Consider the following 21,775-nt stretch of genomic DNA (forward strand, 5'->3'; position numbering starts at 1 on the left):
GGGACCGCACGACACGAACTTCGAGTTTCGTAGTAGCCCTGCAGTTCCGATAATCTGAATCGATGAAAAATTAAGTTGATTTACTTACTCACTAACATATCAAAGATCTGATTCATACTAAACAGAACTCTGCTTGATTTTTTAAATTATTATGAAATGAAAGATTTTTTATTTATTTATTATTATATGTTTCATAGTAAATTAACAATGACGAAAGATAATACGGCCACAGTAGACCTGCAAGAAAATTGTGCAAGTTGCACTACAAATAAAAGTTGCATTACATTACGAGGCCGTAAAGCGAACGAATTTGAAGTGATCAAGCAAGCGCCGCAATGTAATGCAACTTGCACGATTCTTGCCGGTCTAAACTGAGCTTTAGGAATAAAAACCCACCTGCAAAATCTTCAGGTCCTCTTCAATAACTAATTTTACCCCCGAAAGTTTGCAACAACCTAAATTTCAAATCCGTGTGCTTTGTGAACATAGTCTAACAAATTCAGGCGTTGTCTTACATAATTAATTCTATAAACTTCAGCAACTCTGGGGTTTAAGCTAATGAACAACCAGGGAAATATCTCAGTCGTAATATCCGTGTCAGTGTGATTATAACCTAACCAAAAAAAAAGTTGGAAAACCCCCGACTTTGTCACTTCAAAGTTCAATATCTCAAAAACGGCTAAGCTTATTTTGATAAAACATGTCTAAGAACCATCGCAAAAAAACTGCTTTCAAATAAAAAAACCGCATTCAAATCAGTCTACTCGTTTAAGAGCTACGGTGCCACAGACAGACAATCACACAAAGCGGTCAAACTTATAACACCCCTCTTTTTGCGTCGGGGGTTAAAAGTTAACCCGAGGTTAACCCTTTTACTTAGTATCCTTGAACTCAAAATAATTATATTGTAGGCTATGCGCTCGAAAAACAGATACATAAAAACAGTTTTAGGCCAAGCAATAACCCCCTACTAGCGGTCCCGTCTGCGCGTACCGTTGCTCGCAGGCAGTCGCCGCTAGTTCGCGCACAGTGCCTTCTAAATGGCCTTCTTGCATCAGCTCCAGGGTGTGACGTGTTTGATGGTCGATGTAATTGTGTATGTGATGAATGTTTAAGAACTGTGAGATGATGGATGTACGTTGGTACACCTGTACTTCGTCTTGTTTCCTGTAACTAAAAAAATCCGACGATAAGTTTCCGGCACATCAGAAACCAACCAAATCACATTTTTAACCACTAACCCCCTTATTCATAAACGACAATTAACCTATTTTAGTTAAAATGCCGCTAAAATTCGTTTGTCCTTATTGTCACTTCGACATTTGTATTTGTTAGAACAAAACATTTGTTAGTTAACACTTGTTAAGTTTATGAATAAGGGGGTAAATGTTTAATTTTTTTTGTATCGCTTACCCACTAAATTATGTTTCGCCTTTCCGTTTTGAATTAAGTATTTTTATAAAACAAGAAGAATGTCAAACTAAAATCGTACTACACAAACTGTCAACCGATAAACAGTTCGGAATCTAAATCGTTCGCGCGAACGTATTTGACAATTTAAAACTAAATCGAACGTTGTTTGGATTCAAGCCGTCCCATTGAGCACAATAAACAAACAGTTACGACACTAGCAGAACCGTTTATATTTGTGTTCGCTTGAATTGCTTTGAATTTTTCACAACTTACCCAGAACGTTGGGCCAAAATTGTTACGGAATGGGTCCCTAGTGACGGATACCGTAATAGAGGTAGACCGAAGAGGAGATGGAGGGACGACTTAGATGCCTATAATGTGGGATGGCGGGAGCTCGCCTTTTATAGGCAGGAGTGGAGCAAGAGAGGAGAGGCCTTTGCCCAGCAGTGGGACACAAAAATAGGCTAAAAAAAAAAAAACACATCTTTAAAGTGCTTATTTTTATTTGCGGGGCAGTAATTGTTTGGTATACACGGTATACCGTATACTTTCATGTATGCATAGGTACCTAATATTCATAGATGCAGCAATGCATAACGTTTTGCCATCGTATTTTACCGGAAAGGTTCTTATTTATCTTGGTTTCTCAACTAGTTTACTGAAGTTAAGTAAGAAAGCAAGATAAATCAGAACTTTTCCGAGAAAATACGATGGAAAAATATTTTCCCTTAGATCTGTAAACATTTTATAAAAATAGAAATAGAAATAGAAATCATTTATTCGTGACAAAGTAACGTAGAATAACAAAAAGGTATTAAAAATTAAGAAAGTTGTATGTCACGAAATGGTCCCGAATCAGCAAAAATTGCCGGTCTTGCGAACGGCGCTGTTCTTCCTTTGGGACCGTCTGTTTATCATACATTAAAATAAAACCAATTTTACTAAAGACCAAAAATATTTAAATAAAGGCCATGGAACCATTTTGTCACAATTTCTTTCTATGTTTGTTATTCCTTGTCAATAATTTTGTTGCATAAACAATATTTTGTCGTCGTGACAGAATACGAATAAATATGTATTTTCATTTTTATATGCTTTACGCCGTGTTAGTGGTTCAAATCTTGGAAGACAAATTTAATCCACATTCAGTAGTCGGATTGATTTGAATTTAATAAGTATAGGTACCACAATATATAGTTCGGTAACTTTTCCAAAAGATCACAAGTACGATTGAACCCATTCAAAGAATCCATTTGCCAGAAACTCCCAATAATATTATCATTTCTCTAAAATAATAAAACGAATCCTTACATTTCCTATTCACGACAAATTCTACATAATTTTCCTTTCAGCAAAATCCGGACCCACTCGTACTTGATGGATGCAAACGTACAGAGAAACCACAATATAAATCCTTGACTCAAGTAAAATCAAACTTTATTTCGACGGCAAAAGAGTTTCAACGAGTACTTTATTCGCGTGGTTTCAATACAAAATGGCGACTATTTTATTTACAAGCTTATCGCATGCAGGTAGCGGCGGCGCTACCGTCTAAGAGTGGTCGTAAAGTTACTATGTAGTTTCTGTAGTTCTCGATTTGCTCGGCCGCAGGGATAAATTTGTGGATATGAAGCTAGTTTAGAGGGATGAATATAGCTTTGAATTGGCAAATTTGTATGAGAAATATAGTTATTTTATTCGAAGCGATAGAGCGGAAAATGGGCTCTTAGAGCTCGGTTGTATTATTTAAAATCTCGTATTTTTGTAGAAATCGGCTTTAGTTTGAAATAAGTATTTTAATTATTTATTTTTTGCTTTTAATTAAAGTGGTTATTGTATCGCATAATCAAATAAAAACTACACAGCCAAACACGAATGTAGAGATGACAGAGTTCGCATATACATTTTTCAACAGAAAACTGCATCGAACACGATGACTCTGAATGACTCATAAAAAAAAACGCATTCAAATCGGTCCATCCGTTTAAGAGCTACGGTGCCACAGACGAACACACATAACGGTCAAACTTATAACATCCCTCTTTTTGCGTTGGGGGTTAAAAAAAGAACAACAGGTCAACAACTTACGGAGCTACTAGATAACAAAAAATAAGACGCAATAGTTCATACAACCATTAATATTAGTTAACAAACGTTAAGGTAATATGAGGACAAGTTGAAATGAAAATGTATGGCCGCAGTCCCATAGGAACAAGACATTGAAGGTCGTGGAAATATCAAAGGGAAAGAAATTAAGAAAGAAATACATTTATTCACAACACAGCAATAAACAACACTACACAAGACACAACAATATTATTAAGTGCGACAGCATAGATAGGTAAGGTAGTAAGATATGTGTCATTGCGGTTGTAAATCGGACACTGGCTCAGCATAATGCAGAGACGTTAAGAACGCCCCAGCGCTGATTTTCAGCCAGCACCGGCGGTGACCACTATATAAAAATATACATATAAAACTACATGAATTTATAAACTACGAAACATATTTATATTGTGACCTTTTTTTTAATTTTAACTTAGTACGTAAACATAATTATTAGAACATTTAAATACAGTGTACACATTTGCCAAGTACTCGTATACATCCTTACGTGGGCTTAAACGAAAAAAATAAATTAAAAATAACCGGAAGAAAAATGATGCTTTGTGTAATAGTGCCCGAAAGGAGAGTAAGAATTAGGACTTCTGAAATGATAACAAATAGCCTTTAAGCTTTCGCCCAAAGGTCTACCTGCTAGTCACTCCTAGGATGGGAGGGGGAATATCATTCCAGCACTTAGATACCGCTAACCTGAAACTGCCTTGAAACGCCGCCGTCCTGTTGGGGATGTTGCATTTAAGTTATTTCCAGTTAACTTTTTTTTATTAATTTTCGTGTAGTATAGTTACAGGTAATATATTTAGTAGTTTACTATTTTTTAATTACCTAATTTTTATCCCACTAATATTATAAATCCGAAAGTAAGTCTGTTTGTTAACTCTTCACGTATCAACCGCTGAACCGATTTTGATGAAATTCGGTACACATATAGTTTGAATCTCGGAGAAGGACATGGATAGTTTTTATCCCGGATAACTGCATAATTCCCACGGGTTAGCGATAAACGAATTCTACATGGACACAATATGTGGAGGTTAATGGCGTCTGAGCCGAGCGGTTGAAACGCTCCGGTACCCACCTGCCCACAGGAAGGTAATCCGGCTTCGTCTTAATATTCGCGACTGTCGACGGCCCTTTTGATTTCCTCCAGCAGAGGGTCGCGGGTTCGAACCCAGGCCACAGAATATAATATCCCAGGCTCGCATTTCTGAGTATTTCTGAATTTATATTCGAAGTTGCATTTAAAATGTACTAAGCGCTTTTAGATGCTGCGAAACATTTCAATGGTATGAAATTCCCGATCCGCACCTACACCCGGACCTACAGCGTAATGGTGATTTTTCACCGGCGAGGCGAGACGAGACGAGGCGAGACGAGAATGAGGGCTATCGTTTTTTGTCTCACTAGATGGCGCACTGTTGCGTGAGGTTTTTAAGTATGGCTTTCAAAGTCTGTTATTACGGGCGTGAAAACAAAGTTTGGATTAAAATCATATTTAATACACCTTAAAACCGTACCATAAAAATATCGAGCATGCCACATTGTTGCATAGTTTGTTTAGTACCGTTTTGTTTGGAAAAAAAGGGAGGACAAAGGTTTCCGATAGACAAAACTGTCTCAAAACACAGACATTCATTGCCCCGGAACGCATATTTGCCATAATTAATTTCAGATATTGCAAAATATTCACAAAATTATTCTAATTATAAATAAACCCGCGTAGCTCACCCAAAAACTATGAGATTTGACATTTCGGAGACCTCACGCTACACTAGCGCCTCTAGCGGCGAATTCATACGCGATAGCCCTCATTGAAATTTGTATGCATTATCGCGCGCCCGCCGCGAGCCGCCGCGGGCGCCGCCATACAAATTTCAATTCTCGTCTCGCCTTGTCTCGTCTCGTCTCGCCGGTGGAAAATCACCTTAAGGTCTCTCATTCTGAGACAAGTTTATGTTCTTAATTTGAGGTGATGTGGGGAACAAGGGCCTGTACTACGAAGTGCAAAATTCAAACTTCGTATCTTGCCGTCCCGCTGACGCTAATATTATTTAGTACGAGAGTGAGAGGGACGCTACGCTACGAACTTTGATTTTCGAATTTCGTAGTAGCCCCTCAGAGCCGAGCGGTCAAAACGCTCTGCTCACCGCCCCCAGGTAGGTATAAATCCGGCTTCGGCTTAATATTCGCGACTGCCGACGGACCTTTTGATTTACAGCCCGCCATCTTTCTTGCTCGCAGTGTGGTGCAATGCATAAGTTATTCCAGTTCCATATGGCACTTCAATTTGAATAAATTGAATTAGGTGGTACTTTACGGTGTTCCATTTCCATCACCATTATCTGCTAAAAGCTAAAGCCAAGATATATAAGCAAGGTAGGCAAGGTCGACGGGAAACGACCTCGTGGGCGCTCACCTACCCGATAGTCAGACCTATACTTGGTTTGTATAGGTATTTAACTAAATGTAAACAAACTTCAGCTGCTAAATTTGGTACATTCATGGATTTTAAACATTTTACTTATCAATCATCGTAATATAAACTAGGCTAGTGTATTTCAATACAGAAATGTAGATGTTTAGATAGTTTAATTGGGTAATTTCAATATTTAAGGCACCAATTGACGTTGTTTTGTTTACATTTAGTTAAATACCTATCTAAACCAAGTATAGTTAAGTCTCTCACTGGCCTGCCTGTCACAACAACGCCAAAGGCTGCCGAAGACAAAAAACATGGAGAAGTATAGTGCAAGTAGACTATACACGGCCTTCAGCAATGAAGATACCGACAAAGAAGAGAGAGAGAGAGAGAGAAAGAGGGATCTGCTAAAAGGAATTCACTGCTGGATAAAAGCCTTCCCCAAAATTGGTACCATCGTTGGTCCATCTTGTTGGGGAGTAGGATTGCAGCGTCCGAATTTCTAAAAATGCCTGAAAGACCACGAATAACAAGAACAAAAAGCCCTTTCATTTGATATGTCAGTGTTATACGGCATAGTTTGTTTTTTTTTCTAATTTACCCTCGAAAATGGCCCTGAAGCTTATAACTTATTTCGAATTGCACACGCATGTACTAATCTTTAACTCAATCAGTTTAGTAGTTACGGTGAAAAAAGGCCGTGACGGACGGACAAACAGACGCATTTATTAATCCTCTAAGCGCTATTCGCTATGGCAAAGGGAATATACTCGACATTTACTTATTTTAAACTTATTTTCACTTTCGATTAACGTATGAAGCTACAAAATTTTCTCTATTTTCCCGCTGTCTTCTATCCCTTGTCACCACGATCGAACCCCCACATTTTCCCCGTTATTAGTCGTAGACGTGTACGGAATGCAACCGCCGCGCCGTCGTGGTGAAGAAACATGTACATTGTGCCCGGAAACAATGAGGGCTATCGCGTATGAATTCGCCGCTAGAGGCGCTAGTGTAGCGTGAGGTCTCCGAAATGTCAAAGGTGAGCTACGCGGGTTTATTTATAATTAGAATAATTTTGTGAATATTTTGCAATATCTGTAATTAATTATGGCAAATATGCGTTCCGGGGCAATGAATGTCGATGTTTCGAGACAGTTGTCTTTCGGAAACCTTTGTCCTCCTTTTTTCCGAACAAAACGGGGACTATGCAACACTGCGGCATGCTCGATATTTTTATGGTACGGTTTTAAGGTGTATTAAATATGATTTTAATCTAAACTTTGTTTTCTCGCCCTAATAACATACTTTGAAAGCCATACTTAAAAACCTCACGCAACAGTGCGCCATCTAGTGAGACAAAAAACGATAGCCCTCATTGAATTGTGGTTTGTGGTTCAAGTTCAAATTTTGTAAAGACAATTTGGTGTTCAACGCCATTTTATGCTCCATTGGACGCCGTTTTTATACCATTGCGTGTACTTATGCTTTTGCTTTTGTCTTTTTAGTGTTCCGTAACCAAAGCAAAATTTTGCACGGTTTCCTTCATGCATTGACATCTATAATTACCCCATCTACCTTAAGTACCTACCTCATGTAAAGTACAGTCACATGCATTAAAATCTATCACAGGCTCACAGCGGCGCGTGCAAAAATATCTGACACGCCCTACCGGCCCTAGAAATAAATAGAGTCGTTTCAGGTATTTATGCGCGATTTGTTATGTCAGTATTAGTGCTGATAGATAGATAGATAAAAATAATTTATTGAATCATGCGTTACTTTGCGGAGGTCCATATCAACGATCTAAAAGAATTTCGGAATGATTTTCTGGTGAGCAAAGAAATTATTTTTGTTCATAGAGATACATAAAAGATTAATTTGCATAGAATTACTGCTGGTCATTTACCTCTGTGCAAATACTCCACACTGCATACATTTTGCTTAGGAGAGGTGCTCTGCTCTAAATTTCATAGATAGTTACAAACTTATACAGAACCCTTGGTGCACAAACCCAACGCACGCTTGGCTGTTTTTTTTTTAATTTTATTTTAAGTGATCTCAAGTTACTCGGTTCAAATCCCACTTTTTAGTTAATAGCCGCTTCATTAAGCCGAGATGAAACTTTAGCGAACTCGCGAAGATTAAACTTGCACGCAAGCGGAGTCGAAAGTCAAACTGGATTACTGGTTGATTAGTTCATCCATAGACTGATAATAGGGAATATGTGAATAGAGCGTGGAACGCAAATTTTCTCTTTATAGTTTAACGTGAAACATAACGCTGTAAATGCAAATTTTAATTAGAAACAAATAGCCCCCACAAGTAATTATGACAGTACTTATATGTATTTAGTGAGTTTAATGAAAAATAATACTAAAAAAATCAATAACCCTAAGATCCCTAAAAAATACCTGTAATAATGCCTGTAACCCTTTAGGGGTAAGTTTGCCTTAATGTACTCTTTTGTTTTTTTTTGTTTCCTTTTTGTATTATTTTGTTTTTTATGTACAATAAAGTATTTACATACATACATACAAAACCCGCCCGCAAACACAACAGTTAAAATAAAATGAACTGAAAAAATCGAAACAAGATCGAAAAAGTTAAAAAGCTAACTAAATTCAATGAAAAAAATCAATACAAGACAAAACACTAACGGTACCTAAACTTAAAACATGTCGATGGTAGAGTCCTTCGAAATTTAATGTAATGTGATGAAATGCAGTCGGAGGCATGAGAACATGAGATTGAGTGATTGATGGTGATAAATAATAAACAATTGCATTATTGCACCTTTCAATTCAACCCTCGAAGTCATACAGAGACAACATCACTTATATTCTATCTTACAATGTTGTTAAAGCACTCACATGCGAGGTTATTACTTAAGTAAAAGCTTTGAAAGCTCTACAACTTCGTAAGTTCTAGTTCAGCAAAGATTCTTAGCGCAGATAACTTGCAACTTCCAACATTAATTTGCCTTATTGCTCTGCACCTTATTTAAGTTCTAAACTAACGGATAACGTTTACTGTATGTTGACGGGTATAAATAATTTACGACTTGATTGTTTAATTGGATTTAGACAAAATTATAAGATAAATTTAATTAAAAAAAAACACTTACACGCGTTCACTGATGAGGTTAAATACTAAATTACGAATAAAAATTAGATAATTTTTATTTGTGTTTATTATAAACTAGATTATGCCAGCGGCTTCGTTTGCGCGGATTTAGCAGGTTATCGCGCGGTGGTCTCTACGGATTAAAAGGTATCCTATGTTGATCCTTGGAGTTCAAACTCTCTATACCAAATTTCATTAAAATCGGTTCAGTGGTTTCGACGTGAAAATAGACAGACAGAGTTAATTTCCTATTTATAATATTAATATAATAATATATTATGTATATAAAAATATAAAATAAATATATACTTAGTAGGGATAACAATAATAAATAACACTAAAAAAGATTATATAAATTCAATATACGTTAAATTATACATATATACAAAATTGACTACCTATAAATATCGCTGCTTTATTTGGATAGTAACATAACTAAAAACAAATAAAAGCTAGTAAAAAAAAAACCCTTTTTAAAGTGCGATATGTACCTACCATCAGATATGTGCTAAAGTTGAGAATCGTTTGCATGTCATAAAACAATAATGCCAATTGACGTGTCTGTCAACTTGATAGTTCGAGTTTAGCGCCATATTCATTTGATGAGAACTTGATTAAAAATTGATAGACCACTTACTCGTATTTGGATGATGGAAGTTGCATGGTAATGACAATCAACAAAAAGTACAGTCAGCAAACATTTCTGTTCTGGTACGGAACCCTAAAAAGTATAGTGATCCTAACGTTGCCGTCACTCCACACGTATTCTCAAGGCCTTAGCTCCCGTTCGATTCCAGCACAATTTGCGAATTTCCTTATCAGATAGCGAACAATGCAAAAGCCCATATCATTACGTGTGCAGATGACAAATCATTATGTATGCGGAGCGGGGCGTGAGGCGTATTAAGGAGGACGGGGCCCCGTGCGGGCGGAGACTCCGCTTTTACTAAACTTCTAAAGCTCATAGACTAGACATCGGTTACAGAGGTTCCCAAACTTATTTCGTCTAACGCTCACTTTGAAAATCAGTTATTTTGTAGCGCCCCCCATTTTTTTAGGGTTTCGGAGTCAAAATGGCAAAAACGGAACCCTTACAGTTTCGCTGTCCGTCCGTATGTCACAGGCATTTTACTCGAAAACTACAATATTGTATATCAATGAAATTTGGAGTACATTATGTGTCTTGTCAAAGCCGCTAACAGAAATTAAAAAAAAAACATTTTTTAACTCGTATCAACGTGTGGCACATAGTTCGACAGCTCTTTTGAAAAGATAGTAAGGTTTTCTCAAAAACTTTTTTGATTAAGTGAAGATTTCCGGGAATAATCGCTCCCAAAGTAGCAAAAATTGTGCCCCCCCTCTATCTTGTAAACCGTTGGTCCAAACATAATATGTATTTTCATATGTGTTTTCATGTATTTTGTTTTTTGGTTTATTTGTCTGAATTGTGTAAATTTTATTGTATTTGTGTCTTCCGTATTAGTGAATAAATATCTTCTTTTTTTCTTAAAAACCTCAATAACATTAATCTCGCCTAATGAAGTTTTTCTCTGGGCCCCTTACCGCCCCCCTCTAGGCCTCCAGCGCCCACAAGGGGCCGTTATCGCTCACTTTGAGAAAGACTGGGTTACACGCGCCCTCTATCGTCGTCTGTCGCTGACCTCGCGATCGCAATCACCATCTCTTTCTATTCTCGTCATAGGGTCCGGCCACATGCTCAATCATTATACTTGCGCAGATTCCCATTTGCACAAGCAAGCATGTGCGTTAAGACGGCAAAGTGGTATACCGCACATGGCTTTTGGACACTAATGAAAGTTGCTACGTGTAGCCGGTCCCTTATGTAGTTTATATGTAGTCTATTGATATTGATATGTATTAGTTTATTGTTTATTTATTGTTTTGTATTAGTGTGTACCTATGTGTAGGTATTTATATATTTTTGATGTATTGTTTCGGTAAATTTAAATTTTTTGGTCCTTTTATCTTTCAGTTGTAGTGTCTACTCTTGTTTCTGTTGTCCTTTCAATCGTTCAAAGGTTAACTGGAAGAGTACCCTTTAAGGGATAAGTTCCCCTTTGTACATCTCTTTCTCTTGGTAATTGTAATTTTCATATGTTTTATGTACAGTAAAAAGTTACAATACAATACAATATACCGTGTGACAGTAAATTACGTGCACGTTGAGGAAGAAAGCATTCCAAAGCTGTATGGAAAAAAATTGGCAACGGACTTCGACGACTCCGTGCTGACACGCCTCAGTGGATGTCAAAATATTGAGGAATATCATGTCAAGAGCTCATAAGCCTAGGAACATTGGCTTTAAAGTCGACGGGTGGCGCGGTATACTGGACTCCGTCTGCCAAAATCTTATCAGCTAATGATAATAGCAACTGAAAGCTCCGGCATGAAGATATCAGCAGAATCTGTGAATGCAAAATTGTTACATGATGTCAGAAATTATTTATTTATTTATTCGCGCAAGGCGTAGGACGTCCACCAACGAGATGGACGGATGACCTGGTTAAAGCCGCGGGTTCACGGTGGATGCAGGCCGCGGCTGGAGTCTATGGGGAGGCCTATGTCCAACAGTGGACGTGCTACGGCTGAGATGATGATGATGATTTATTTGTTTGTCGATAAAAAATTACAGCAACATTAATAAAAATAGCACAACCAGATTTATTATTTAAATAGTTTATTTTTATTTAACTTATCAAAATTAAATCGTTTTCCGCTAGCAGTGGTGGCCGAATTTCAGTTACGTAAACATTTCACATTTACTTTGTCATTACTTTGTTATACGTGAACGTCTGCGTGTAATCCAATGTTGATATCAGGGCATAAAAAGTTTCTTGACACGGTATTCACGAAGAGAAGGTCTATAAGTTAGCCAAGTTAGTTAGTTACATTGTATCGTTCATCATCATTATCGTCATCTCCACCTTCACAAGATGATAATTAAATAACTGAAAATCTCAGACACGTCAGTTGTCTTTTTTTTTCTTGACTAACCCTATAGTGTGGGATATCGCTGGATACGTCTTTTATTTTGTTACCTATCACTCAATCTCATGCCTCCACCTGCATTTCATAACATTGAATTAAATTTTGAAGGACTACGATGGACATGTTTTAAGTTAAAAGTTCAATTCTGTTAGCTTTTGATTATTTTAATTTTTTCGTCAACTGTTAGATATATTTTGAAGGCGGGTTTTTTTTTAATTAAGTATTATTTATTTCAGCTTTTTTTAAATATCGTCCCTCAGCTATTTTTTTTATGAATACATTGAACATCTGAAACAAACAAACCAACAAGTGACCAGCTGCGACACTGCGAGTTAAAAGATACGATTTGATAAATGCGATTTCTTTCGATCCACGAACTTCGGGAACGAAGGACCGAAGATTTATCGTTCTTTCATTCACTCAGATGGCATAAAAAGCGGATTGTTTTTATACGGCTGTCATGTCGGAGTTCACCAGTAATGAGTGTTTACTGACTCCGAGGGGACGTCGATAAACGTCGGTGTTGTTGTAGCAGTTTTTAGATCATCATCATCCTCATCAGTCGGATGGAAGACTCCACTGCTGAACAAACACCGCCCTCTTAGAACGCCAGAATGAACGATAACTCGCCACTTGCATCCACCAGTTTCCCGTAACTCTCACGATGTCTTCAGTCCACCAAGTGGGAGGCCTACCAACGTTTCGTCTTCCGATTCGTGGTCGCCACTCAAGGACTTTTCATCCCAACGGTTATCTGTTCTTCGAGCGATGTGGCCCGCCCATTTCCTAATTCAAATTTGCATATTTTTCCAGCTATGTCAGTGACTTTAGTTCTTCAGCGAATTTCCGTACTTTAGTTCTCGGATGGGGACATGGGGATTCTTTATAATTTATCCACCAATAGAATGGCATATAATCTCCGCTTCGCTTCAGTGGACAGGGAGTTGGTAACTAGCTTAAAAAATCATACAAAACCGGGAAGCTGAGCGAGAACGCAAAGTAGGAAAGCGAGGCGAATAAATAGTCAGCAACTCCTCTTCGAATTACTTTCTCCACTACCTAGTTCCAGGCCTATGGACAGACACAGTCCACAACTCTGCTCCGCATTACTCTCTTGCTCCGCTCCGCTGCCTCGCTTTGCTCCAATGGACAGGCAGCCTTTTAATGAGGTTTGTGAAGATGTCTGGAGGCTTGTTTCTCAATCATGCAATAGCGTTTTAACGGGTTTAGATGAAACTTGACATATAGACAGCTAGAGGTCTAGATTGAGACTTAATTGGATTTGAATTGATTGTGACGCCTTTGATGCAGTACACTCAGGACATACACCAATGCATTGGTGTATGTATATATAGTATACATGTATGGATAGTTCAATCACCGTTCAAAAATCCTGAAAACTATTACTTATTAGGTTCATTCAAATTGACCCCATCATCTGCAGCCGTGGTGGCCTAATGGTTTGACCCTTTCATGCAGAGGATCGTGGGTTAAAATCCGAGCATGCATCTCTGAGGTTTTGAAATACATGTAAATTACGAGTACATTTGAAATTTACCACGAGCTTTACGGTGAAAGAACACATCGTGAGAAAACCCACACGAAACTGAGAAGCAATTCTACTATGGCCCAAGCCTCATTGTGAGAGGAGGCCTGTGCCCAGCAGTGGGACGTACATAGGCTGAGATGATGAATCATTACAGAGACATTTTGGATTAATTTTGAGACATCTTACTCCCCCCCACTTTATGATAAACTAATAATAATAATAAATGCAAGGTATTTATTGTAGTTATAGACACTATACCTACGAGTACAATAAATACCTTAGAAACTAACATACCTATTATAATCAATAATATTGATTTAAAACTAATAAGGTGACAAAACGACTATGACTATAGAGTCACCATCCTTAATAAGCCATAATCCTTAGTAAGACGTGCTAATTTGTAACCAAAATGATGCTCTGAATCTATGAACATTTTCCACTTGATTATAACTCTCAACCTACGGCTCGCCAGATCACAATAGACTCTCGGATTAAAGTCGCGCCCGATCAGCTTAAAGTATTAAACTGAAAAGGGTTTTCAAAAGAAATCCTGTGAAAGTTGAAGTTGAGTGCAAAAACGAGTTTTTTCGATGTTTTAAAGCAAGAATTTTCGTCGGCTTTTTTAGCAGGTGATGAAAAAAAAGATCGAGAGGGCCGATTAAACATAAATTTGATACTGAAAAATACTGTAAATCTATATTGAATTGCGTCAAATGTAAAGCTAGATCATTCATATTCGCACGATTAAATACGTACCTACTTACAAGTAAAAGAACAAATTTACAGTAGAGAATCTTGAGAACCAATCCTCAGCAATGTTCATGATGATGAAATTGTTAGAGATTAATCATTTTGTAGGCTTTGAATTTCTTGAGTCTGATTTTGACTTTGGCTCAGATCATTTTGCATAAATTTGAATCATAATTTTTAGTGTTCCGGAGCCAAAATGGCAAAAACGGAACCCTTATAGTTTCGGCATGTCTGTCTGTCTGTCTGTCTGTCAGCTTTGCTCAGGGACTATCAATGCTAGAAAGCTGTAATTTTGCACGAATATGTATGTAAACTATGCCGACAAAATGGTACATTAAAAATTTCAAAAATTATTTTTTTAGTGTACCTCCCATAGACGTAAAGTGGAGGTGTTTTTTTTTCTCATCCAACCCTGTAGTGTAGGGTATCGTTGGATAGGTCTTTCGAAATCATTAGGGAGTTGCTAAAACGGTTTTTCGATTCAATGATTTGTTTGCAAAATATTCAACTTTAAAGTGCAAATTTTCATTAAAATCGAGCGTCCCCCCCCCCCCCTCTAAAATCTAAACCGGTGGATGGAAAAAATTCAGAATGGTAGTAAGTATATCAAACTTTCAAAGAAAACTATAACGGCTGCGTTTGCTTGAGAATTATTAGTAGTTTAAGAGTAAATAGCAGCCTAAGGTATAAAATATACCTAAACTTGAAAGATTCCGTATAAAGTACGAAATCCTTAGAAAAATATTACTTAATTTTTTCGTAATGGCTACGGAACCCTAATTTAGGTGTGTCCAACACGCTCTTGGCCGGGTTTTTTTAAAAATATAAACACTGCTGTGCGTTTTCAACATATTTTCATTTATTGTCTTAATTTTAATTACATTTTTCAATGTACGAATTCTTGTGCACAAGTGTGGTGCCCGCTGTTACGTTTTGTGACAGATATTTTTTATCTGTGAGATGTCTTTCCAATTCTATTTTTTTGATATGCCGCCATTCCTCGCTGCTACTAGACCATTACTAGACTGCCGTCAGACTCTACTTTAGCGCTCAATTAGGTACCTATCTGCCACAGAGGAGCATGCAAAACTATTTTCACAATAATACCGGCCCTAGAAATAAAGTCGTTCAGATATTTATGCACGCTTTATTAAGTTATGTCAGATATTGGTGCTGGTACAAAGAATTAAAATAGTTTTAAAGTATTGTCAAACATTTTAAATGTGCCAACTTGATGTCGCTCAAGTGTTAACTTTTTTTGTCCTTAGGCGAATGCGCCCCTACTCTTGCACCATGGCTTCCGAGCGAGACGACAAGCGAAGCAGCGCACGACCACGCCATCTATGACATAAACGACATAGTCCACTTTGAGGACAACGACCTCGTCATGCGCGACTCCAAGTCCAAAGACCACAACCAACTCGACAACTCAATAGAGTTCACACCAAAAGACCAGCTAGCGTTTAAACCGAACGTATTGGACTTGAGGGACCCGAAGGTCTTGGAGTTTAAGGGAGAGAAATGCGAGTGCCAGCATGGTGGTGGCTGTGTGGGTGGGGTGTGCTTGTGTCCCCTGGGATATGCTGGAGTGAGGTGTGAGATCACGCTGGATTTGAAGGTAAGGGAATACGAGTAAAGCCTTGTTGAGATGAAGTGAGAAATGGCATGCGAGTTGCCACTCATCCCACTTTTCCAATGTCAATTTTCTCTAAAGGTGCGTTTTTCGCTTAATGTAGAGCAATCGTTGGCTTATCGATGATACTTGTTATATCTTACAGTAAGCTCACAATGGTGAAATGCAAGCAATTAAATCGCTGGCAACCCGATTGCAAGCATCAAAATCAAAACTGACAGCTTCCATCATAGCTTGCTTTGCCTCATAGTGAGCTGTGTTAAGATAATAAAGTAGTATCACCGAATTATCAAGTATCACCGACAAGCTAACGTTTATGTAAAGCAAGTCACACACTAAAATATCTGAACACATATCTTGCAGTATGATATAGGTTTTTTTTTAACACAGCGCAGGTAATTTATATTTTATCGTAAAGTATCCGTGGGCTGGGCACCGACATATTATTGAAAGACGGGGAGGATATTATCTGCGTATACAAATATATTTGTATATACTCAAAAGGAGTAAGAGTGAATGTATCATCTTGTATATTATCGTATCTGCACGAGTGTTTGATACTATTCAGATAATTAAGTTTTTACACGCAGGTAAAACATTATCGCATCTCCTTTCTGTGTGTTACCTACGTTTAAGTTTGGCTTTTACTCATCTAAAACCTAACAACATCACTCAGACAGTTTATAGACGAACCTTATTAAAAACAAAGCATGTTCTTTGATCCCTCCATTATGTTCCCGCTATATTAATGCTCCACATATACTATGCACCGCTCATTTCCTAAGGGCTTGTGGTTTTACCCACACTACCACAAAGCCCTATGTGAAAATTCGTGTTGATTCAATACTAAACCTTGCGTACCCTGAGGACGGGTGTTATTACGATAACGAAGAAGAAAGTAAACGACCCCGTCTGAAAAGTTTTGACGTAAAAATATTAAAATAATCACGGAGGTTTTACGAAAATGCTGAGTGAAAAAGATGAACATTATTTCAACAAATGAGATGTTCTATTCGATATTTGTCTAAATATAAAAGTTGGTAGGATGTGTAATACTATCATTCAAAGAACGAAATTCGCTGATAGTTGCCGAAAAATAATTACTTTGCCCATCAGCGACCTTCTAGTAGCATGGTAAACGGTTGCGTTGCTCTGATGATGAGCTCTGGTTGAGTTCGAAACGCGTAAGTGTAGTGGTGGTGATGGTTTGGTTTGTGTGATTTATGTGTGTTCTTACAGTGTGGAGATGGAGGAAATACATGGACACACATTTCTTGCATAAATCATTTGATAGAAAGAAATGGTGAACGCGATTGTGGATTAAGTGCTTAGACAATAAGGCCTCAAGTCACGCATAACTTGATTATGATGACAGTTAACCCTTCGACCGCCACGGTCGGTAAAACGCGACAGCTGAAAAAAGTGCCATAGTGGCCATGTCGGATTCGTGGCGCATATGGAACGATTTTCAGAAAAAAAAATTGACAGCTGTGGCCGACCGCGGCGGTTAAAAGGCTAAAGCCAGCAAGGCTACTACGAAACTCGAAGTTCGTATCGTACCGTCCCTCTCGCTCTCGTATTAAATAGTATAAGTGTCAGAGGGACCACACGACATGAACTTCGAGTTTCGAGTTTCGTTAAGCCCTGCTGTTTGCAAAGAAATTTCAGTGATGTTATAACGTTTTTCTCCACAGGTTCCTCGTTTTAACGGGTCATCTTACCTGCGATTACCGGGGCTTGGCAACTCGGCACAGTCCTGGCTGGATATTCAGGTTCGTTAAGCTTTTGTTTTGTTTGAATTTTGGAACGCCCCATGACCAAAGATGTGAACCCATTTTTAGGGTTCCGGAGCCAAAATGGCAAAAACGGAACCCTTATAGTTTCGCCATGTCGGTCTGTCTGTCTGTCTGTCTGTCTGTCTGTCCGTCCGTCCGCGGCTTTGCTCAGGGACTATCAATGTTAGAAAGCTGTAATTTTGCACGGATATATATGTAAACTATGGTGATTTGTTTGCGAAATATTCAACTTTAAAGTGTAAATTTTCATTAAAATCGAGCGTCCCCCCCCCCCTCTAATAATAATAATCCCCCCTAATAACCCCCTCTAAAAATAATATAAACCGGTGGGTGGAAAAATTTGAAAAAATTCAGGATGGTAGTAGTAAGTATATCAAACTTTCAAGGAAAACTATAACGGCTAAGTTTGCTTGAGAATTATTAGTAGTTTATGAGTATAAATAGCAGCCTAAGTTATAAAATATACCTAAACTTGGAAGATTCCGTATGAAATACGAAATCCTTAAAAATATATGACTTATTTTTTTCCTAATGGCTACGGAACCCTATTTTGGTACGACACGCTTTTGGCCGGTTTTTTTAAATAATTAATGAATTTCAGTGGCTATGGTGATGAGATACGTTTGACAACTTTGACATTTGCTTCACGTTTGTGATTGGTTATAATAACTAAATGAACCAATCGCAAGCAAGACTGTAATGTGACGGACCTCTCGATATTAACGTCAGGTGACACTATTTACCGGCACGGATAATACCGACATGGAAATACGGAACGTTCTAGTTCTTAAACTATAATTTATTTCATAAGTACATGTACACATAAAAGCTGTTATAAACTTTATGTGTAGCGCATACTTAAAATTAAACAGAGTCGGACGAAACTCATTCAATTTTAAGTTTTAACGGTGTGTAAATAACGTAGATCCAGTTTATTGCATTTCAGTGATGAAAATCCATGAAACTTAACTCTTAATGCTTTAGTTTAGAGCTTAAATTACGATACCGGGATTGGATGGAATATCTTGTTTTAGCTTTTTATAGGATCAAATAAACCCGAATATGGGCAATCAGGGGAAAAAACTCGTGTAGTTTTGAAAATTGGTACAGTGATACCTTGCAGTATCCAGATGAACATATTAAAAGTCCTCAAGAGTGGGGGGTGTGCTGACGGTGGAAGGGGGGTTGAAGGTACCTTTTTTTAGGTTTTTGCTCATATCTAGAATATTTTTGTACAAATAGCATTATGATCACTTCGGACAAAAGTTTCTACAGAAATATTTCTTACAAATTTGGTCATATTCATTTTTTCTCTACGATTTATACTTTAGGGGCTATGGGTTATGTAAGTTTTTACAGATTTAAAAAGTAGACGATTTAAGAATAACGAAATGAGTTTTCAATTTTGATTTAAGAATAGAAAAAGAAAATCAAGTCTGTCTTTATTATCTTATTTATCGTCTTCTACTTCTATGATATCTACATGTACCTGCATCGTTTGTACATGAACCTAAGCAGCGGAAACATACTAGACTAGGATCAGTGGTGGTAATTGGCTCCTCGCTTCCAACCCCACATTTCGGGAGGCATTTTGTTGCCCAGCCACTCTTGTAGTTGGTGGAATACTCGTAATCCGTGATATTTTGCTGACCCTTTAGTAGGGAGGAGAGAGGAGAGATCAGCTTTGGACTTGGTGCTGGATTTTACAAAAAGCGAGTATCGATGGCTGTTAAGATCAAGCTGAGTAGAACATCCTTTCTCTTGATTTTGCTATGGCTTCCGATGTTGATGTTACACACCCTGTAGCTCCTTAAGTATTGATAAAAATAAAGATGTCCAAATTTGTCGGAAATCTTATGTAGAAACTTTTGTCTGAAGTAATGATAATTCTATTCGAACAAATATTCGAGATATGAGCTAAAACCTGAAAAAAGGTACCTTCAACCCCCCCTCTACACCCTCAGCACAGCCCCCACCCTTTTTCAAAACTAGATGTATTTTTTCCCATGATTTTGTTAATTTTCTCACCCTATTTGGTTAAGGCAAGATTTGATTAGTTTTACTAATTATTCGGAACACTACACTCTATAATATACTTTATTAGCAGACTGCAAAAATCTCTTCTCATTTCTGTTATATTTTTGAAAGTATTTATTTAACTTGCAACGTTCGTACATAAGTGTGTCATGGTTTAAAAATTTACAAACAGTGAAACTAAAAATAAAATATTCTTTCATTTCCTGGTACCCGATTGAGCTGAAGTTTGGTACCTATACCTATACAATAATCTACTCACACTTCTAGAAAGTATTTGGCTCTAAAACGACTAAGTACAAAAGTATGTACCATCAGCCAAATAAGTGGTCTATCAATTTTTAAACAAGTTCCTATCAAATGAACACTCGTATGTCGCTAAATTCGAACTTTCAAGTTGACAGACACGTCTATTGGCATTATTGTTTTATGACATGCAAACGATTATCATCTTTAAGGTGGTAGACCACATATTTGGCTGATGGTACCTTGATGATGACCCTACCTCACATTTGCCTCATAAAGAAAAAAAAAACATATATTCGTGACAATTACACCAAAAAAAAACAGAAGAAAACTAAAAAATACGCATCACGGTCACGAAATGGTCCCAAACAAATGGTATATTAAGTACTCAGTAATCGAAGTTTCCGACGTGAATCAACGTCAAGCACTAGCCTTGATAATAAACGAAACAAACTGCATAAGGGAACGAATACGAACTTCGGGGGTGTATCTTTTTCCCCTGACGTGATAAATATCGTTCGTTCGGGCCTTCAATAATTTACGCGGAATCAGCATCCATTTTAATTTGCACTTCGGCCTAATGGATATTTACGGGGGCCTATTCTCCAGTTGGAATCAATGAACAAACAATGTTATGGCTTTTATACTTGAGTAAAGAAGTACGATCGTTGGTTATGAAGCGTCGCTGTTTCTTTTTCGCGCGTAGTGTCTTACGATAGTCTTGAAAGGGACCGAGATATTGAGGCAAATTGCTTAATTAAAAAAAAGGAATTATTCAACTTACTTAGTGAGAGACTGGTTGTCAATAATTCAAAGTTAGGGGTTAAGGACATGAAAAAGAGATCAACTGGTTTTTTTTTAATTACATGTGAGTTGTGGGGCAGCAATTTCTATGGATTTGGACATATTGCATACCTACCTACAACTTCCCTCTGACGAAAACTAATACGAATATTAGGTACTCATCGTCTGTTCCGGATAGATACAACCTATTTATGGCTCTTCAAGGCTAGAACGATAGGCTGTTACTGAACCAGTGAGATACACCACTGATCTCGTCTGCACTTTTCATCAAGCGAGATAGGGGTCAACGATGCAGTTTTATGCAAAAAAAAAACATAACATTTAAATACAGAGCGCGCTTGTCTAGGCCACAATCTAATCTAGGCGGAGGTTATATGAGCTGGAAAAGTGACCATGGATGTCTATCTTAACCTTACCCATTTTTTTATTATGTGGTGATCGAGAGACATTATATTCTATTCCAGATAACACTAAAGCCGTCAAGCGGCGACGGGCTGGTTCTGTACAACTCTGAACACGCCAGCGGCGACGGGGACTTCTTCTCGCTGCACCTGCGTGACTATTACGTCGAGTTTGCGTTTGATCTCGGCTCGGGCATCGCGCTCGTCAGGTACGCGCCATCCAGCCCTTATGACCGCTTGTACAGGCCCCTCATCCCCACTGGGCACACTGGGCACGTGCCCAGGGCACTGCAATGCATTTGGGCCCCCTAGTCCCTACCTACTCCATTACTTAACAATAACCGATAGCTACTCCACTCTCGCCTGAAAATCAGGCTTAGGTACCGAATGCAGCATGTTGTGCCCAGGGTCTCTAATAGGTGAAAGACGGCTCTGCGCTTGTGGACATCCGTTGTTTTCACCGGCCAA

At 38.0% G+C, this 21,775-nt stretch overlaps 1 protein-coding gene across 1 annotated transcript in view; it reads left to right on the plus strand.

Annotated features, from left to right (window-relative positions):
* Positions 1 to 21,775, plus strand: part of SP2353 (EGF like, fibronectin type III and laminin G domains protein pikachurin) — a 218,509-nt gene that overhangs the window by 189,030 nt on the left and 7,704 nt on the right. Inside the window, 3 exon segments of the mRNA XM_074105099.1 lie at positions 15,662 to 16,011; positions 17,721 to 17,798; positions 21,371 to 21,516. Of these exon segments, the coding sequence (XP_073961200.1) occupies positions 15,662 to 16,011; positions 17,721 to 17,798; positions 21,371 to 21,516 (574 nt within the window).

Source organism: Choristoneura fumiferana, chromosome 22 (genome assembly GCF_025370935.1).
Source record: "Choristoneura fumiferana chromosome 22, NRCan_CFum_1, whole genome shotgun sequence".
Classification (NCBI taxonomy): domain Eukaryota; kingdom Metazoa; phylum Arthropoda; class Insecta; order Lepidoptera; family Tortricidae; genus Choristoneura; species Choristoneura fumiferana.